Raw genomic sequence first — 18,216 nt, forward strand, 5'->3', positions numbered from 1 at the left:
ATGTGTGTATTGAGTTAGATGGATTCAGTGTCTTACTGAAAAGTAATTGTATTTCTGTGTCAGCCTGTACCTTTCTGCACAGCAGGCATAATCTAAAACTATAAAACACTTTCTAACAAGTTACATTCTAAGTGTGTAAATTAAGAACTTTGTGTTTTGTCTAAAGCAGCTTTACTACTCTATGGCAATAAATTAGCAATTAGACACTCACCAGAACTGGGTTTCCAACCAAAGCCCTTTAAACTTGCAAATCAGTGTCAAAATAAAAGATAAGACTTCCAGGAGGAAGGGTCCCAGGCTGGGACTAGAGCCAGAAAATAATTAAGGTATAAGGGTGAATTATGGGACAAAGTAAAAACCCTGTCCTGATAAAAAACATTTAAGAAAATACAATGGACTATGCATGCGCCACAGATGTAAGGTATGATATGGATATGAATAAATAATTAAGGCAATAGAGATTAGTTTGTTTCTAGAAAGAAAAGGTGAATGCACCGCCTAGGGATAATTTTACAGCTTCAGAAAAGTATATAAAGACATGTTTGTGTTTGTATAATTCAGACATTTTGCAGACTGTCTCACTTTATTGTTTCAATAAAGTTTAATTACTTTTTGACATCTTCTAACCCTCTGTCTCTGAATTTTATTGTTAGGTTGGAAAGATTATTCACGACAGGTTCATTAGTTTTATTCGGGCACATATACTGCATTTCCTGTGATAAGAAAAATAACACAACAGAGATATTAGTCTCCATATTTACAGGCAATGGTAGATTATTATTTTTATTATTATTATTTGAGTGTGAAGTTTGTGCTCAAAATAATGTCAGGAAAGGGACATCAGCACCGATAGGACACATACCAGTACCAGAAGGACGGCTCAAACACTTGGTGTTAGACTATGTGGACATGGTGAGAAGTTTGGGAGGAAAAAAATATGTTAGCGATAATAGTCAAATTCAGTAGATGGGCAGAAGCAATACCACCAACAGACCAGGTCACAGGAACAGATATCAAATTCTTAACTAGAGAGGTCATTCCTAGATTTGTTATACCAACAGATAAGCTCTGACAATGGTTCTGTGTTTGTTCAGAAAACAGTAGAACAGGTACTGCAACAACTAAGGTTAAAACAGAGACTGAGGGGCGCGTACTAAACACTGAAGGTTTCCATGCCAGAACTAAAAGACGTACACCACTACTGACCCAAAAGCACAAGAAAAGTTGGCTCAAAATCAGAAGTTTTGGGGTTCTGTTCTGTGGAGCGCTGAAACAAAACTGTAACTTTTCGGCACGATGGATCAGCGGTATATCTGGAGGAAGAAGAATGAAGAAAGAACACTCTGTCCACAGTCAAGCATGGTGGTGGCTCGGTGATGCTCTGGGGCTGCTTTGCATTCCACTGGCACTGGAAACCTGCAGCAAGTGGAAGGGAAGATGGATTCATTTAAGTATCAGGAAATCCTACTAGAAAACATCATGCCATCTGGGAGGAAGCTGAAGCTTGGCATCATTGGACCGTCCAACAGGACAATGATCCCAAGCATATCTCTAATTCCACCAAGGCTTGGTTGCAGCAGAAGTCCTGGAAGATTCTACAGGGCCATCACAGTCATCTGACTTGAACACCATGGAAAATCTCACGCAAACCCAAGAATATTACTGAACTGGAGGCCAATGCTCATGAGGAATGGGATAAGATTCCTCAGGAACACTGCTAGAAGCTATGCATCTCGTTTGCAGCAGGTCATTACAGCAAAAGGGTGCTCTACTAAGTACTAAAGATGCTTGCCATGAAGGGGTTGAATAATTTTGGAACTGGAGAAATCATTATAAGCTGCATTTTTATAATTTTGGAAAACTACTTGAAGCATTCATTGTGTTGAACTATTTCAGTTGCTTTTGTTTGATTTGTTCATAGCAAACAGAAGAAATTCTGTCAATTTTGAAAATAAACCTGATTTGCAATGGGGGTTGAATAATTTTGATTGCAACTTTATATTAATCAAAGAAACCAGGCCAAGGTGATGTGACTCTAGCTTGTGGGAAATCACTGAGCACACAGTTCTCACTCTTAATTGTATCTTTTTCTTCCCAGCACTTGTTATCTGCTATTTCTCAGCGTGTACTTGTCTTCTGTAGCTTGCACCTGTTAGCCTTGGACTGTGCAATGTTCTCACCAGCTTGGTGTCTGTAACTTCTAAGAGTGTGTTGTTAAGACTTATGATTAGAAGTGTAATGCTAATCAGTATAAAGATACTGTCTAAAAAATAATAATAATAAGCTGACTGGGCTCCCGCCACAGTTATAGATAGGGCAAGAAATAATGAAATAATTGTAGCAGGTGTGATTAGAAAAAAACATGAAAGAACCCCTCTCAATAAGGTAATTGTTTTAAGATGGTATATATAAATGAGCTACAGTATCTCACAAAAGTGAGTACACCCCTCACATTTTTGTAAATATTTGATTATATCTTTTCATGTATCAACACTGAAGAAATGACACTTTGCTACAATGTAAAGTAGTGAGTGTACAGCTTGTGTAACAGTGTACATTTGCTGTAACCTCAAAATAACTCAACACACAGTCATTAATGTCTAAACCACTGGCAACAAAAGTGAGTACACCCCTAAGTGAAAATGTCTAAACTGGGCCCAAGTGTCAATTCTTTTCCAGAACTGCCTTAACCCCCTTGGCATGGAGTTCACCAGAGCTTCACAGGTTGCCACTGGAGTCCTCTTCCACTCCTCCATGACGACATCATGGAGCTGGTGGATGTTAGAGACCTTGTGCTCCTCCACCTTCCGTTTGAGGATGCCCCACAGATGCTCAATAGGGTTTAGGTCTGGAGACATGCTTGGCCAGTCCATCACCTTCACCCTCAGCTTCTTTAGCAAGGCAGTGGTTGTCTTGGAGGTGTGTTTGGGGTCGTTATCATGCTGGAATACTGCATACTGATTATGCTCTGCTTCAGTATGTCACAGTACATGTTGGCATTCATGGTTCCCTCAATGAACTGTAGCTCCCCAGTGCCGGCAGCACTCATGCAGCCCCAGACCATGACACTCCCACCACCATGCTTGACTGTAAGACACACTTGTCTTTGTACTTCTCACCTGGTTGCCGCCAAACACGCTTGACACCATCTGAACCAAATAAGTTTATCTTGGTCTCATCAGACCACAGGACATGGTTCCAGTAATCCATGTCCTTAGTCTGCTTGTCTTCAGTAAACTGTTTGTGGGCTTTCTTGTGCATCATCTTTAGAAGAGGCTTCCTTCTGGGACGACAGCCATGCAGACCAATTTGATGCAGTGTGCGGCGTATGGTCTGAGCACTGACAGGCTGACCCCCCACCCCTTCAACCTCTGCAGCAATGCTGGCAGCACTCATACGACTATTTCCGAAAGACAACCTCTGGATATGACGCTGAGCACGTGCACTCAACTTCTTTGGTCGACCATGGCAAGGCCTATTCTGAGTGGAACCTGTCCGCTGTATGGTCTTTGCCACTGTACTGCAGCTCAGTGTCAGGGTCTTGGCAATCTTCTTATAGCCTAGGCCATCTTTATGTAGAGCAACAATTCTTTTTTTCAGATCCTCAGAGAGTTCTTTGCCATGAGGTGCCATGTTGAACTTCCAGTGACCAGTATGAGGGAATGTGAGAGCGATGACACCAAATTTAACACACCTGATCCCCATTCACACCTGAGACCTTGTAACACTAACAAGTCACATGACTCCAGGGAGGGAAAATGGCTAATTGGGCCCAATTTGGGCATTTTCATTTAGGAGTGTACGCACTTTTGTTGCCAGCGGTTTAGATATTAATGGCTGTGTGTTGAGTTATTTTGAGGGGACAGCAAATTTACACTGTTCCACAAGCTGTACACTCACTACTTTACATTGTAGCAAAGTGTCATTTCTTCAGTGTTGATACATGAAAAGATATAATCAAATATTTACAAAAATGTTAGGGATGTACTCACTTTTGTGAGATACTGTATGACTGTGCCAAGGCAGTCACTTTGCAAACCGACTCGGCTCTTGTTACTTCAGTAATAATCTCTTTTTGCCATCTAATCTAATCTCTTTTTGCCATCAAAAACCTCGAGACTTTTTATGTTTGCCGAAGAAGACTCCACGACACCTGTAATAATTGTTTGATATTTTCTTGTTACATAGTTACTTTTTTGTTCATGTGGACCAAAAAATTTAAATGTGCAGTTTTCTTAGAATAAGGCACCTCTGTCTTGTTGGAGCTTTGTTAGCAGAACATATCATGTATCAAGAAAATGTCTTTGTGATATTTTTGACACGGACTAAACAGGAGGACAGAGTAAGTAACTCCACACTTCTCAGCAGCCATCAGAGCAGAAGCAGTGGTATAACTGAAAAGCATACCATGTAGAGGACATTAATCACTTTAAGTAATGAGCAGTGTTGTTGGGGGAGAAAATAACACACACACACACACACACACACACACACACACACACACACACACACCTCTACACCTAAATCTAACCTAACCTCAGTAACCCAAAGGAAAGATTTTGGCTGTTTAGTATAAATAAATGCTCTTTAGTGTAAACAAAAACCCCAAAAGACCCAGCAGTTTCCTTTATTGGGACCAGCTAAATGTCCCCACAAAATTGTCAGATACTCCTATCCTTGTGGGGACATTTTGTCTCCAGCAAGATATAAAACGTTCTTGCTAATTCTAGTTACATTGTTAATACTATGAACAAGAAATGCTGCAAAATGGGAACCTGTTACTGTGTTGTGATGATTCTCAACAGTGTAAAACAAGGACAGGGCAATTTATATCAGTAGTTACAAAATCACAGTTGTGTTTAGATTTGCAGGACTGTCTGTTCGTGTTGTGGGAAAATCCCTCCAGTCAAAGTCAAACACCTTCCAGAGACAGGGGTTATGGATGTCAAAAGAAATGAAACTTTATTTAAAACAAACAAAGGGAGGCAGTCTGCAGAAAGTCTGAATTACATGCGCGCGCACACACACACACACATACACACACATACACACACACACGCACACACACACACACACACACACACACACACACACACACACATACACACACACACACGCACACACGCACACACGCACATGCCCTTTTATACTTTTCTGAAACAGTAAACTCATCTCTAGGTGGGGTTTTAACCTTTTCTTTCTAAAAGCAAACCAATCTCTGTCACCATAATTAATTATTAATGTCTACATGATATCTTTTATTTGTGGTGCATGCGTCGTCAGTTAAATTTTTTGAAAGGTTTTGTCAGGACAAGGTTTTTACTCTGTCCCCAAATTTAGCTTTATTCCTTAATGATTTTCTGGCTTTCGCCCCAGCCCGAAACTCTTTTTTTCTGGAAGCCTTATCTTTAGCTCGACACTGGTCTGCAAGCTTCAAAGGGGTCTTGAGTGGAAATACAGTTTCTGAGTTTCTGTGAATGTCTAATTGCTCATTTATTGCTGTGCAGAGAAAATACAGGATTCTTCAAGCTCTGTACACACTTAGAATATAACTTGATTAGAAAGTGTTTTATGGTTTTCGGTTATGCTTCTGAATATTGACTATACGTATTGATTATATTTGTTAACTCATATTGAGTATTAGATTATGCTTCTAAGTATTGTTTCTAAATGTTAGTTATATATATTTGTTATACTTTATTAACATATCCAAAAGTTAGTTATATATATCGAACATACTTTATCAATATATTCTATATTCGCAACAGTGTTTACAGCTGCTGGGTTTCGCCTACATCTCAGCCAAATAAGACCTCCCACACTAAACGCTAAGTTAGTTCATGTTATGTTCAACTCACTTTCTGTGTGTGTGTGTGTGTGTGTGTGTGTGAGAGAGAGAGAGAGAGAGAGAGAGAGAGAGAGAGAGAGAGAGAGAGAGAGAGCGAGCGAGCGCATGTATGTTTGTGTGACTGTGAGAGAAAGATTTGTATTGAGAAATTGCACCTTAGGTACCAAACAGATTCAAAGTATGTGAAAACACTTTACTCTCAGTAACATTTATTACTGGGGTCAACATGACCCCAAACATCACGTGTGTAGTCATGTCATATCGGACATCAGAAACATTATCATTAAGTAAAAATATATTATACAAAACATTACATGGTATTGAGGTGTTAACTGAACTATATTTTTAAGACCCAGACGTGTATAACATGTGTACATATATATATATATATATATATATATATATATATATATATATATATATATATATATATATATATATATATAAGATGTATAACACAGATGTGTGCCAAACAAGTGCCAAAGGGAGGATATAGATACTTTCTGTCAACCCTAATCATAACAGAAACCATGGCCTTGAATGTACAATGTGAGTCTCTATTATTGATGTGAACATGGTTGCGTAACACACTTACACTTCCATACTCACAAATCGCATTCTAAGCTATTCATTTTCTCCCACCAGTTTACTTAACCCTGATATAATGCAGCCCTGTAGTAACTTTATATATCGTATATATTGTTATAAGTGCATGTCTAAAAGCAGAATCTATTGTCTTTGGGGAGTAGACTGATGAATCATGAAGCTAAAGAAAGCAATCCTCCCCATGTGACACCAACTCCTGTGACACCAGTCCTCCCTGTGACATGGAAACCAATCCATGTTATGGCGGCAGGAAGGGAGGAAAGGGTCTCGCTATGAGACACGAGGAATGCAAGAACGTGAATGAAATTGTTATCTCAGAAAAGATTATCACTCCTATCTTAAAAAGTCATTTTGGTGTTACTCTTATCCTCTATCAGTAATGTTGCTGTCTAGAGTCAAATTCTTGTTTTTCACCGTATAGTATCCTGTTGGAGATACAAAGGCAGCAGAGGCATGTGATTATCATGCTGAGTCATGTTTACAGACCTTCAAGCTTCAACAGAAGTGCTTCTGACTTGTTTATCAGTTCTTAAGTAGCTTACTCATAAAGGAATACATGTTTTGCCCGAGTTTGGTCTCTTCAAATTCTTATAGGTGTATTTCCTATTTTCCCATATTTAAGATATGAGTGTCTAACTGGGCTCATGCGCAACTGCTGATTGAATAAAATATTTTCTTGAGCACATTCAAGTGTTGGTAGTGGTTTCTCATTTTACAGGTGAATTTCCACCACATATTCTATAAGAAAATTGTTTCTTTTTCATACACTGTCTTTAAAGTTTCACTCATTGGATATGGTATCTATTCTTGCTTGATTTCATGAAGGGTGCCAATAATTCTAGAGTCCATTGTATAGAAAAGTCTTTTATTTAGTTTATGGTCAGAAGCCATGCATAGTAGTGTTTTAAAACAAAAAATATTTTTGATGATAACATTTGTAGAATGAAAGGAACATGAATGTGAAAATATTTATTTTAGTTTATAGTCCACAAGCCATGAGTATAAATCATTAACATTGGTGATGGATATGATAAATGGTGTAATTATAAACATATTAATTATCAACTGAATAAGGCACAAATACAATGATAAAGATCTTGAATCAATAAATCAATCCTCTTATCTGGTTGTGTGAACTATTCAGACTGACACAGATTGTATTGTTTTATTTTATTCAGCACACATGCCAAGGAGTGTTTCAATGATCGTCTCATTAATGCACAGAAAAACCAAACTGGCTTATTGTCAAGCAAACACATATGCTCACCAGGCCTGCACCTGCTTTTCTGACACAAACTGCCCATGGGGTTCCTTGGACCCAGGTGGTAGAAGAGCTAGATAGACTGGAGTGATGGCGCCCTCATCTGGAGACTTTGTAGCATTTGGCCCAGCCATGTCGGTCCTGACCCAGCCTGGACAGCAGGCATTGCACAGGATCTCGTCCCCAGCCCTCTCCTGCGTGAGTCTCCGGGCTTGGATCCTGGTCAGGGTAGTCAGGCCGGTCTTGGACATGCCATACGCGGTCTCAGGCCAGCCTCTTTGAGTGTGTGCATTTTCCTTAGCATCCTTCACGAAGCGCTCCATCAGCCCCACCAGCTCTTCCTCTGTGATGTCATTGCTGCGGAAGCGAGCCTGGAGCTCCGGGCTGCAGCGGCTCAGAGCGATGGAACCCATCACGCTGGAAACGTTCACCACTCTTCCTATGAGGAGAAAGTGACTGAGATTGAGTGAGAGAGATGCGTTACCTCTGTTCATGTCTAAGAGCGTATTGGCATTTTTTAAAGAAACATTTGAATCTGAAACATCTGAAATCATTTGAATTCGGATTTGTACTGAGAGATTTCCATTCCATTTATGCTTCGCTATCGCCACTAGCGTATTTGTAGCGGTCAAGTGAATTTTGCATCAACCTATGTCCTCCTCCTATTGGTGACTTGAATACGTGCCACGTAGCAGCGGTCACACGCTGTCATTTTAATCAAATATTTCTCAAACTGGCAAACGTTGATGTTGACTGTCTTTGGTTGCAATGGCACTAAATCAGAGCATATGAATGGTTTAGTGCTTTTCCAATGTGCATATTTACACAATATATATTTCTTGAGGATCTGGGTTACTAATCGGAAGGTTGGGGGTTCGAGCCCCAGCACCACCAAGCTGCCACTGTTGGGCCCTTGAGCAAGGCCCTTAACCCTCTCTGCTTCAGGGGCGTCGTGTCATGGCTGACCCTGCACTCTAACCCCAGTGAAAAGAGTTTCACTGTGCTCCAATGTATATGTGACATTTCTTTCTTTCTAAATTGCAAATGTGAATGATATTTTACAAGGAGTTGACTAATCCAATGGATTATGGATATTCCCCAATAAATACATTATGAAATAACTGCCATGGAATTCCCAATGGTATTCCCCATGAATACCCATTTCCCTGCTCTCAACTCACCTCATTCGACTAATCAGCTAATTAACAGTCCTTCAAGAGTTGAAGTGGGTGAGTTAGAGGAGGAAAAACACTAAAATGTACAGGGCAGGTGGTTTTCCAGGACCTGGTTGGGAACTGGTGCTCTAGATCTTCGAGAGATTTCAGCATTGCATCTTGATCATACATTTTCAATCAGAAGTGATACGATACAACTACTCGAAACAAGGGGGAGGATCTGACTCACCTCCTGGCTTGATGATAGGAAGGAACTCGTTGCACATATCTCTAGTGGCGAAGAAATTAGACTTGAGCGTCACTTCAGCCTGGATACCAAACGGTGTTTTATCAGCCACTGTTACATGCAAGATAAGAAAGGGAGTCTTGTGAATTCCAGAGTGAGACGCAATAACATTTAAGCAAGTTTGGATAGTGATTAAAATAGTGTGTACACTCTTAATTTAAATGTGGCTTGAGTGTGCACAAAATAGCATCACATAAAAATCACAGTCGTCACTGTTTAAAATTTAAGCTAATTCAATAAAGCAAAACAGGAGACTCGCACCTGTGCTGAAAAACAACCAAAGACAAACAGAAATCATCCCAGAAATTCTAATGGTTTCCACTACAATACCATTACAATCCATCAGCTGTTAACCATTAAAACCATTACCATTACTAGTAGACATAACATGCCACCAGTAAAGACAACAAATTATCAGTAGAGACCCACAGGGACCATTACAGTTTCCATTAAAACCAATACAATTCCCATTATAACCAGTAAACCCATTACAAATGTCAGTTCTATTGTTTTTTTTTCAGCAGGGAATCCCTGGTGTAACCTTTTCCACTGTGATCACGCAAACCAGTCCGCGTGCTCATTTCAGTGCACTTCCGCACATTTCTTTATTTACTTTTGAAGGCGATCCCCGCATTGTTGATGAGCACGTCCACGCCGCCGTACTCCGCTTTGAAGAAGTCACGCGCCGCGCGCACGCTCGCGGGGTCCGTGATGTCCAGCTGGCGGAAAAGCGGCGCCAGTCCTTCCGCTTTCAGCCCGTCCACGGCCGCCGTCCCGCGCTCTACGTCGCGCGCCGTCAGGTACACGTCTCCGTCATACTGTTTGCACAGCGCGCGCACCACCGCCAGCCCGATGCCTTTGTTCGAGCCTGTCACGAGCGCAACTTTCCGCACCGACATCTTGCCTGCAATCAAGAAACGGCCCGAGGGCTGAACAGACACACAGTTACTGTACCTCTGGCTCGAGCGTTTTAACTCAACGCAGTAGTCAATTAGTACGTTAATGCACGACCGGTAATAAAAGATGCACGCGTGAGAATGAATTAGATTCAGAAAATTACCGTCTTAACGCAAAGCTGAGAGACACTTGAAACAACTGAGGCACCGCGCAGAACCGGAAAAACAAGCCTGTTTATTTCCTACCGGACCTATGATCGACCCGGAAGTTCGCGTTCACGTAAAGGACGCAGTGACGTCACCAGCTCCGACACACATGTGTTCGAGGAGAGTGGCGTAGTGAAGAGTGTTAATATTTCACTTACGTTAAGTCACTTTAGGAAGTTTAATGAAGTTTAATAAAGACACAGTGTTAGCTATGGAACGTGAAATGACTGCCTTGAGCGGGAAAGCAGTGAGATAACCCGAACACCAGGCTACACACACGATGAAGAACAGAAGTGGAAGAAGAGAAAGGAAGAAGAGAAGGAAGAAACGAGTAGAGACGATAAATGGTAACTCTTTTCTTTTCTTGTTTAGATTTTCAGTTCTGGATTACAACAGATTTGTAGTGAACATCAGTACATAACTTGGTGTGCTGTTAAGGGAAAATAATCTATGACTATGTGATGTGATGTGGAGGGCTGATATTATACCTATATTATATATATACCTATATTATATATATACCTCCCAAGTTCCTTATTTTCCAAGAACAACACGTCACATACACGTGTTTTATTCTTTTTATACCACAACAAATATGCAAACTCTAAAAAAAAAAATTACTGATTAAATAACATTGTAGTTTTTATCCTTTTACAGGTACAGTACGGTTTTATCCCAGATATTTGATATGGAATGTCTCTGTGTTATCACTTAGGTCAGTTCTCAAACTTTTTCAGCTTGAGGCCCCCCTTGTGTAGGGTGCACCCCTTTGTGACCCCCTTGTGTAGGGTGCACTCCTTTGTGACCCCCTTGTGTAGGGTGCACCCCTTTGTGACCCCCTTGTGTAGGGTGCATCCCTTTGTGACCCCCTTGTGTAGGGTGCATCCCTTTGCGACACCCCCTTGTGTAGGGTGCACCCCTTTGCGACACCCGCTTGTGTAGGGTGCACCCCTTTGTGACACCCCCTTGTGTAGGGTGCACCCCTTTGTGACACCCCCTTGTGTAGGGTGCACCCCTTTGTGACACCCCCTTGTGTAGGGTGCATCCCTTTGTGACACCCCCTTGTGTAGGGTGCATCCCTTTGTGACCCCCTTGTGTAGGGTGCATCCCTTTGTGACACCCCTTGTGTAGGGTGCACCCCTTTGTGACCCCCTTGTGTAGGGTGCATCCCTTTGTGACACCCCTTGTGTAGGGTGCACCCCTTTGTGACCCCCTTGTGTAGGGTGCACCCCTTTGTGGGTCCCTAGAGGTGTCAAATTTTCGCAGTTTAGTTTTTTTTTCACACTAGGATCTTCTGTATTAACTTTCTCGGATAATAGACTACAGTATGTCCTCCATCTAAGAACTATATCCATTTTAAATAGTCTTGGTATTATCAGCGTGTGGCTAACAGTACTGCACACTAGTATATCAACAGATGTCTCTGGTTGGTGTGTGTCTTAGTGTGCTGTGTATAATTGATTTAATTTATTAATGTTTCTCATTTTTATGTAAATCATAGTGTAAAGGTTCACAATCCCAGTTTACATACAGGTAAAAAAAAAATGATAAAAATGTTCTAGAATTTCTATGCGCCTCCCGGCACCATCTGGCGGCTCGCAGTGACTCATACTGACTGATTTGTGCATTTTGATTTTTGTGCCTCTTTTAGTGACGCTGTCTCATGAAGCACCCTTCGTGGACTTGAGAAGATGGCTTAAACAAAAAGGATTCAGCTCTAAGTGTTTAATTCCAGCGAGCTTTACAGGTAACAGATAAACTAACCTTATCGTTGTTAGCAGAAGTGTTCTGATGTTAATTGTAATCTGACGCTGTCCATGTTTGGTCCAGATACAGGAAGAGGGCTGATGGCTACACAACCCATTAAGGTAGTTTACAACCTGAATTCTATAACACATACACACACAGACTTAAGTACTGAATGTATAGTTTTTGTCAAAAATCTAAATGATCATTAAAAAAAATAAATAAAATGTTTTGTGTTTCCTCATGTTGTCTTACATTTTGTATCAGGATTTGAAATCACTTAGTGGGACTAATATGCAGAAATAGAGTAAACCAGGAGGGGCAAATACTTTTTGCTGTTTGGTTACATTTAACACCGTGGAATGTCCATGAAACAAGTTAGTTCCTGTTATCACTTGCATCATAACATCTGTAAAGAGGAATTCCTCACCAGCCTCTCTTTTTTTCTATCTCTTGAAGTTGATAAGACAAAAAAACACAGCCTGTCATTTATATTCCAGGGAACGGGAAGGGAATACCCCTGGGACAGGCTCCAGGATCCCTGTGACCCTGTGTAGGATACGCGGCATGGATGGAGGGATGGATGGAAAATGTGCAAATTTGATTTAACTTCCTTTTCTCTGCTGTTATATCTCTGATTACAGGCCAACGAGTTGGTGATTTCCTTACCCGAGAGGTGTTTGCTGACTACAAGCTCAGTTCTGAAGAGTTACATGGGCGAATACATAAAGAGGTCCTAATGTCTCACTTTAACTGTTTGGTCTTTTAATTCCAGTCAAGGAGAAGTACTGAAGCGGACAAAATTGTGATTGTATAGATTAAATAATGATGATACTGGTGTATTACACACTGTACAGAGACTCTCTATAAACATGTCTTTTTTTTATTTGCGCTATAGTGAAGGAAAGCATGACATTTAATATTGGCATGGAATGACAATAAAAATGGTCTTGATTTGATTTTTTTTCTGCCTGTCCTGTGTCTCTACAGGTGGAAGCCACCAGTATCTCCTCTCATCGCACTTTGTTCTTTCCTTATTGCTGAGAGATATTACGGAGATTCGGCAGAATGGAGCCCTTACATTAAAGTCCTCCCGAAATCCTATACATGCCCAGTTTACTTCTCAAATGACATCATGGACCTCTTGCCTCTAGATGTACGGAAAAAGGCTGTGACACAAAAAGAACAGTTCGAGGAGCTTTATTCCTCTTCGCTGCCGTTCTTCTTGTCCCTTCAGCCCATTTTTACTCAGCCTGTAGAGGTAGTGTTTACTCAGGATGCAGTCCGGTGGGCATGGTGCAGTGTCAATACTCGTACGGTGTATATGGAGCAGGCCCAGAGCGATTTCCTCTCACGGGAGAAGGATGTCTTTGCACTGGCACCTTATCTGGACTTACTGAACCATTGTCCTGAGGTACAGGTAAAACAAATGCTCTGTCTTGCTTTGTTTGGAAGAGAATTTAAACTCAGAAGTGATGGCTTGAAGCAGCGGTGTTAGAGAAGAAAAAAAAAACCCTCAACTTTAACGTGCTGGGACTTTCCAGAACTGTTTCATGGATGTAATTTTACCTGTGACAGTGGTGACTGAAATATTTCTCTCAATTTTACAGTGTTTCAGTATTCACTCTATTCCAGTAGTACAAAAAGGGCCTGTGTATAGAGAACCAGAACGTCAAACTGTGGTTTTTCCAGTTATCACTGGTCTAGTACCAATGGCTCCGGTTACCGGTACCAACATGTAATAATGGTTCTGGGGGTGGGGTTTCCTGGTTGGGTCGAGTGGCTTGTGTAGTGCATAAAACAAAATCCAAAAAGAATGATGCTGTGTTTGTGCCATCAAAAGCCACATTGTGCTACATTATTGATTAATAGGTGTTTAGTAATTTTCTATAACAGCAGCTCTGACAGTAGTTCCAGCTGCCAGTTCTAATACATTATCATTTCTATAGTAACAGCTCATTTACAGGGACTTGTATGGTGGATGCTGCACATGATAATAAACACAGTTAAAAATGTGTTGCTATTAAACACAATATAGCTGTAATTAAATATAAGTGACATTTTCTGTGAGAAGACTTTTATTTAGCATTTATGGAAGGAGTCTCCAGTGTGAGCACTTTAACAGTCAGTGATGAAGCTGTTTCTTGAGGTTTTCCACTGTGGGAAAGTCTTCAGGGCAAGACTTTGTAATCATTGGCTCATTTGCTACCAATGGCAAATTGTAATCATTGGCAAATATCCGTGATATAAAAGGAATACATTACATTTACATTTATTCATTTAGCAGACGCTTTTATCCAAAGCGACTTACAAATGAGGAAATACAAGCAAAGCGATATATCAAGCAGAGAACAATACGAGTAGTGCTACCATACAAGATCTTTAATTGAGTTCCAGAAGAAGCAAAGTGCGCAGAGTAGAGGTGTAAGTGCCAGAGTAATTTTAATTTTATTTTTATTATTTATTTATTTATTTATTATGTGTTGGTTAGGTGTTCACGGAAAAGGTGGGTCTTTAGCTGTTTTTTGAAGATGGTGAGAGATTCTGTGGTCCGGATTGAGGTTGGAAGTTCATTCCACCACTGAGGAACATTTAGTTTGAATGGTCTTGAAAGGGACCTTGAGCCACGCTTAGTAGGTACTACTAAGTAAAATAAAAATAAAATAATAATTGTACCAGTACAAATGAAGCATGAAGGAACAAATAATGATAGGGTGCCGACTTTACAAAATGTTTAGTGTATTGATAAGGTTTTATTGTGTTATTTTCATTTCATCATCATTTTGTCATCAAATTGTGTGGGGTGAATTGAAATGAAATTTAACAGGCCTGTTCATCTATAATTTCACTACAACCTCAAAAGCTGCTTAACCAAATGCTCTTAGTCTAAGAGCATTTGCTTGATATTGTTGTGTGCCATTATGATGACGCAATCACTTTTGCTGTGGTTACTGTATTTATTCCAGTGTCTCTGAGCTAGAACTCAAGCTCTGCATTGGGCTGCTTTTTATTTTTCAGTGTGCCATGGAAAGAACATCAGCAATTCCTTGAAAAAGAGAATGTTTTGGACGAATTGTATGAGCTGTACAGAAGTACTGCAATGTATTTTCTTCTTGTCAGGTTCATGCAGGGTTCAACGAGCTGTCCCGTTGCTATGAGATCAGAAGTGTTCACGGCTGTAAGAAATTCCAGCAAGCCTTCATCTGCTACGGTCCCCATGACAACCAGCGGCTCGTTTTGGAGTACGGTTTTGTTGCTTCTGGTAATCAACACAGCGTGGTGTACGTTGACTTGGGTGAGGGTGCCATGACTTTTAGCAAAGTGCACAGAATGTGGGGTGGTTGCATAATTGACATTTTTCATCTTTTCATTGCTTTCTATAGGAACTCTGAAGATGTGTCTTAAGGAAGCAGACAGACAGCTAGAGCAGAAACTTCTCTTCCTGAAGGACAATGATTTTCTAAGGTTTGATTTATTTTCTTTTTAACACTGAATATTAAATCTCCCAAGAATGAGACAGATAGTAAACGCTAAAAGTTATTTTAAATAAGCTATTTGAAAAGTTCCAGGACTCATGACTTGTTCCACTATATAAGTCAAGCTTATGCGATGTACGTCTGATCTTTCTCTCTGGTGAAGAAACCTAACATTTGGTGTGGACGGGCCATCCTGGAGGCTGATGACGGCACTTAGGCTACTGTCCATGAAGCCAGAACAATAGTAAGACACGTTAAAGATGGTCTGCTTACATTGTACTGCCTGCTTCATAATTAATTTGGCCATTGAAAGCAAAAAAACCCAAATACTAGTATACACATCTTCTGCAGCTCCTGTTGGAAAAGTATCCTCCTGGGGGCACCAGTGAGCCAGGACAGAGAGGACTGGTGCATCCTCAAGGCCCAAATGCTATGCCAGCATCTCTGTGATGACAATAGCAATGCTCTTGCGAGGGTGAGTATTCATCATTAAAATGACCATGAAGTGCCTCAAGGATGATGATTTGATTCTGTATATGCATATGTTTCCTTTTGAAACAGTAAATCAAGATGGGAGGTGATAACTGATTTGTCCATTCATTCATCTCCAGTAACCGCCTTGTCCTAGTCATGGTTCCATGGTTACACTGAGTACAAAGCGGGAATATGCCCAGGTTTTTGATGCCAGTCAATTGAATTGCACACACACGTTCACACCTAGGGACAATTTAGAGTAGCCAATCCACCTACTGGCATATTTGTGGGAAGATATGTATTTTGGCAAGATATGAGTCACCTACACCTTATCAGTAGAGAACTGGCAGAATTTTTGTGGGTCGTAAGAATTATAAAAAAACATTTATTTGGATGCAAATTTTGAATAAGCCTCATCACTAGGATTTCATCGCTAATCGTTTGACAGTTTTCCAAGAAATCACAAGTTAAAACGAGAGTATATACAAATCTCGATGTAGATACCGGTGTACGAGTGTCCACAATTGATTCATTCATAACGAATGCATTAATTACTGTAATCCATTCAGTAAAGAAGTGAGAACATTTGAAAAGCATTTTACTTTAGCAATTCACTAAAGAAAACCACAGGCAGGATCAGATAAACAGAACTTACCATGGAAGATGCCGTCACATTTTATTACAAATTCTCATATCACATATTGCTATAATAATAGAGATGATAAAATTTCAAAACCAGAATCAATTTCCAAGCTTTTGCAGTGTTCTGGTTAGTCAGGTCTACCTTCCCATGGTCTAGTCATACTCTTAATGTTTTAGTCAGTGATAAATGTACTAAATCGTTGAAAACGTATAATTTATTCCCACAACGCTGCACACAGTAAAACAAGGCTTCCTTCTGCTGTAAGGTTTTCATAAAGCCAGTGCAGGCAAAACTCTTCATTCAACACAGTAAATGACGTGAAACACACAACATAAGAAATATGACACCTCAAGTGTGTACAGAAAACGAGTGATAGTTTTTTGATTTGTTGCATGTATGCCTTACAAAACGCCGGATTTGAGAAATAAATGTTATGACTGTAAAGTCCAGATTCCACCCAAACAATCTGTCCTGTTTGTTTTATGTTGGTGATGTGTTTATGGTGTTGAAAGAAACACTGGTTCCATTTTGTTTCTCAACCCACATAAACAAATCTTGGCGTGACCTGAAAATTGACCTCTGTACCAGTTCAAATAGTTTACAGTTCAAAACAGAAATACTTTTGTTTTACTGCCGCATGGGATTCGACTTTCCAGAGGATTTTAGTGTATTAATATTGTCTGTGTTTGTCACTTGGGTCAAATTATTTATTTATTTATTTTTGCATTTGCCCAATTTGTCAGTTATTACAATTATAAAATGAACACTAAAAAGTGAACAAATTAAAGTGCTACTGGAAATGTCGTTCATACAGAATACTTGGATTGATAGTTTTGTAATCTTTAGCTTGCTTGTATCTTCAGATAGCTCAGCTCAAAGATGGTGCTGACGGGGCTCGGCTGGAGCAGCTCTGCTTGGTCGAGGGTCTGAGACGAGAGGAACAAGCGATTTTAGAACGCTCCAAACAAGTTCTCCGAAACCTTCTGCCTCAGTCATCGCCATGGTGACCAAACAGGACTCAGAACATGGAACATTAAAGGATCCGGAGGATATTGTCACTACGTGTGTTCCTGCCAAGACCTGGAGAACTGAGCCAAGTCAGAGCAAAGGGAACTGTGACATTTCTTGGTATGAAGAATAGCTACTCACTATGGGAGCTTTGGAGTTTGGTGTGTCGGTCTTAAAAATAAGCAAATTTTTTTGTGCTGCTGGGTTTTCTTCGTTCCTCATCTTACAAATGTTCAACAGACTTGGTCTAAACAGGAGCATGTCAGTTTGGAAACTTCTGGAATGGACATGAAGAGCTGGCGGGTATCAATAGGCTAGCAGGGTTAAACCGTTCCTGTGTCTTTCGAAGATTAAAGTTAACATCAATGTAAGGTTTCATTTTTAGCATCCACATCAGATTATTTGCTGTTAACAAATGTCTTAAAGTGGATTGTTTTGTACTTTTGTGTAGCTAAGCACTACAGCACCACCAGTGGTGGTTGTAAGAAAATGACATACACTGGGGCTGATTTTATTCTAGCCCAGAGAGTAGATTCATGCAGCCTATTAGTGTGAGTGAATTGCCCTCTAGATTGCATGTGCGTTAGGGC

At 40.3% G+C, this 18,216-nt stretch overlaps 2 protein-coding genes across 4 annotated transcripts; one reads left to right on the plus strand and one right to left on the minus strand.

Annotated features, from left to right (window-relative positions):
• Positions 1-7,302: 7,302 nt before the first annotated feature.
• cbr1 (carbonyl reductase 1) lies at positions 7,303-10,368 on the minus strand. Of its 2 annotated transcripts, none has more exons than XM_017457340.3 (4): positions 10,237-10,368; positions 9,790-10,105; positions 9,120-9,227; positions 7,303-8,154 (listed from the first exon to the last, which is right to left on the minus strand). In XM_017457340.3, exons 2-4 carry the CDS (start codon positions 10,073-10,075, stop codon positions 7,718-7,720), a joined length of 831 nt encoding a protein of 276 aa, XP_017312829.1. In that variant the 5' UTR covers positions 10,076-10,105; positions 10,237-10,368; the 3' UTR covers positions 7,303-7,717. The 2 variants fall into 2 exon arrangements, with proteins under 2 accessions (XP_017312829.1, XP_017312830.1); XM_017457341.2 differs by having other exon boundaries at positions 9,790-10,080; positions 10,237-10,341.
• On the plus strand, positions 10,355-17,997 carry setd4 (SET domain containing 4). 2 transcript variants are annotated; one of them, XM_017457334.3, is made up of 10 exons: positions 10,355-10,626; positions 11,931-12,026; positions 12,110-12,147; positions 12,670-12,758; positions 13,016-13,445; positions 15,146-15,320; positions 15,409-15,490; positions 15,665-15,745; positions 15,853-15,976; positions 17,482-17,997. In XM_017457334.3, exons 1-10 carry the CDS (start codon positions 10,560-10,562, stop codon positions 17,623-17,625), a joined length of 1,326 nt encoding a protein of 441 aa, XP_017312823.1. In that variant the 5' UTR covers positions 10,355-10,559; the 3' UTR covers positions 17,626-17,997. The 2 variants fall into 2 exon arrangements, with proteins under 2 accessions (XP_017312823.1, XP_017312824.1); XM_017457335.3 differs by having other exon boundaries at positions 13,016-13,439.
• Positions 17,998-18,216: the final 219 nt, after the last annotated feature.

This window comes from Ictalurus punctatus, chromosome 26 (assembly GCF_001660625.3).
Source record: "Ictalurus punctatus breed USDA103 chromosome 26, Coco_2.0, whole genome shotgun sequence".
NCBI classification, from domain to species: Eukaryota; Metazoa; Chordata; class Actinopteri; order Siluriformes; family Ictaluridae; genus Ictalurus; species Ictalurus punctatus.

Excerpts from the sequence above, each read along its gene's own strand:
- cbr1 (XM_017457340.3), bottom strand. The coding sequence starts at position 10,075 with ATGTCGGTGCGGAAAGTTGCGCTCGTGACAGGCTCGAACAAAGGCATC. Across the intron at positions 9,228-9,789 it reads TGCGGGGATCGCCTTCAAAA|TGGCTGATAAAACACCGTTT; the intron begins GTAAATAAAGAA and ends TGCATGTAACAG. Across the intron at positions 8,155-9,119 it reads TCCTATCATCAAGCCAGGAG|GAAGAGTGGTGAACGTTTCC; the intron begins GTGAGTCAGATC and ends TTCTCCTCATAG.
- setd4 (XM_017457334.3), top strand. The coding sequence starts at position 10,560 with ATGAAGAACAGAAGTGGAAGAAGAGAAAGGAAGAAGAGAAGGAAGAAA. Across the intron at positions 12,148-12,669 it reads TGGCTACACAACCCATTAAG|GCCAACGAGTTGGTGATTTC; the intron begins GTAGTTTACAAC and ends CTCTGATTACAG. Across the intron at positions 13,446-15,145 it reads ACCATTGTCCTGAGGTACAG|GTTCATGCAGGGTTCAACGA; the intron begins GTAAAACAAATG and ends TCTTCTTGTCAG.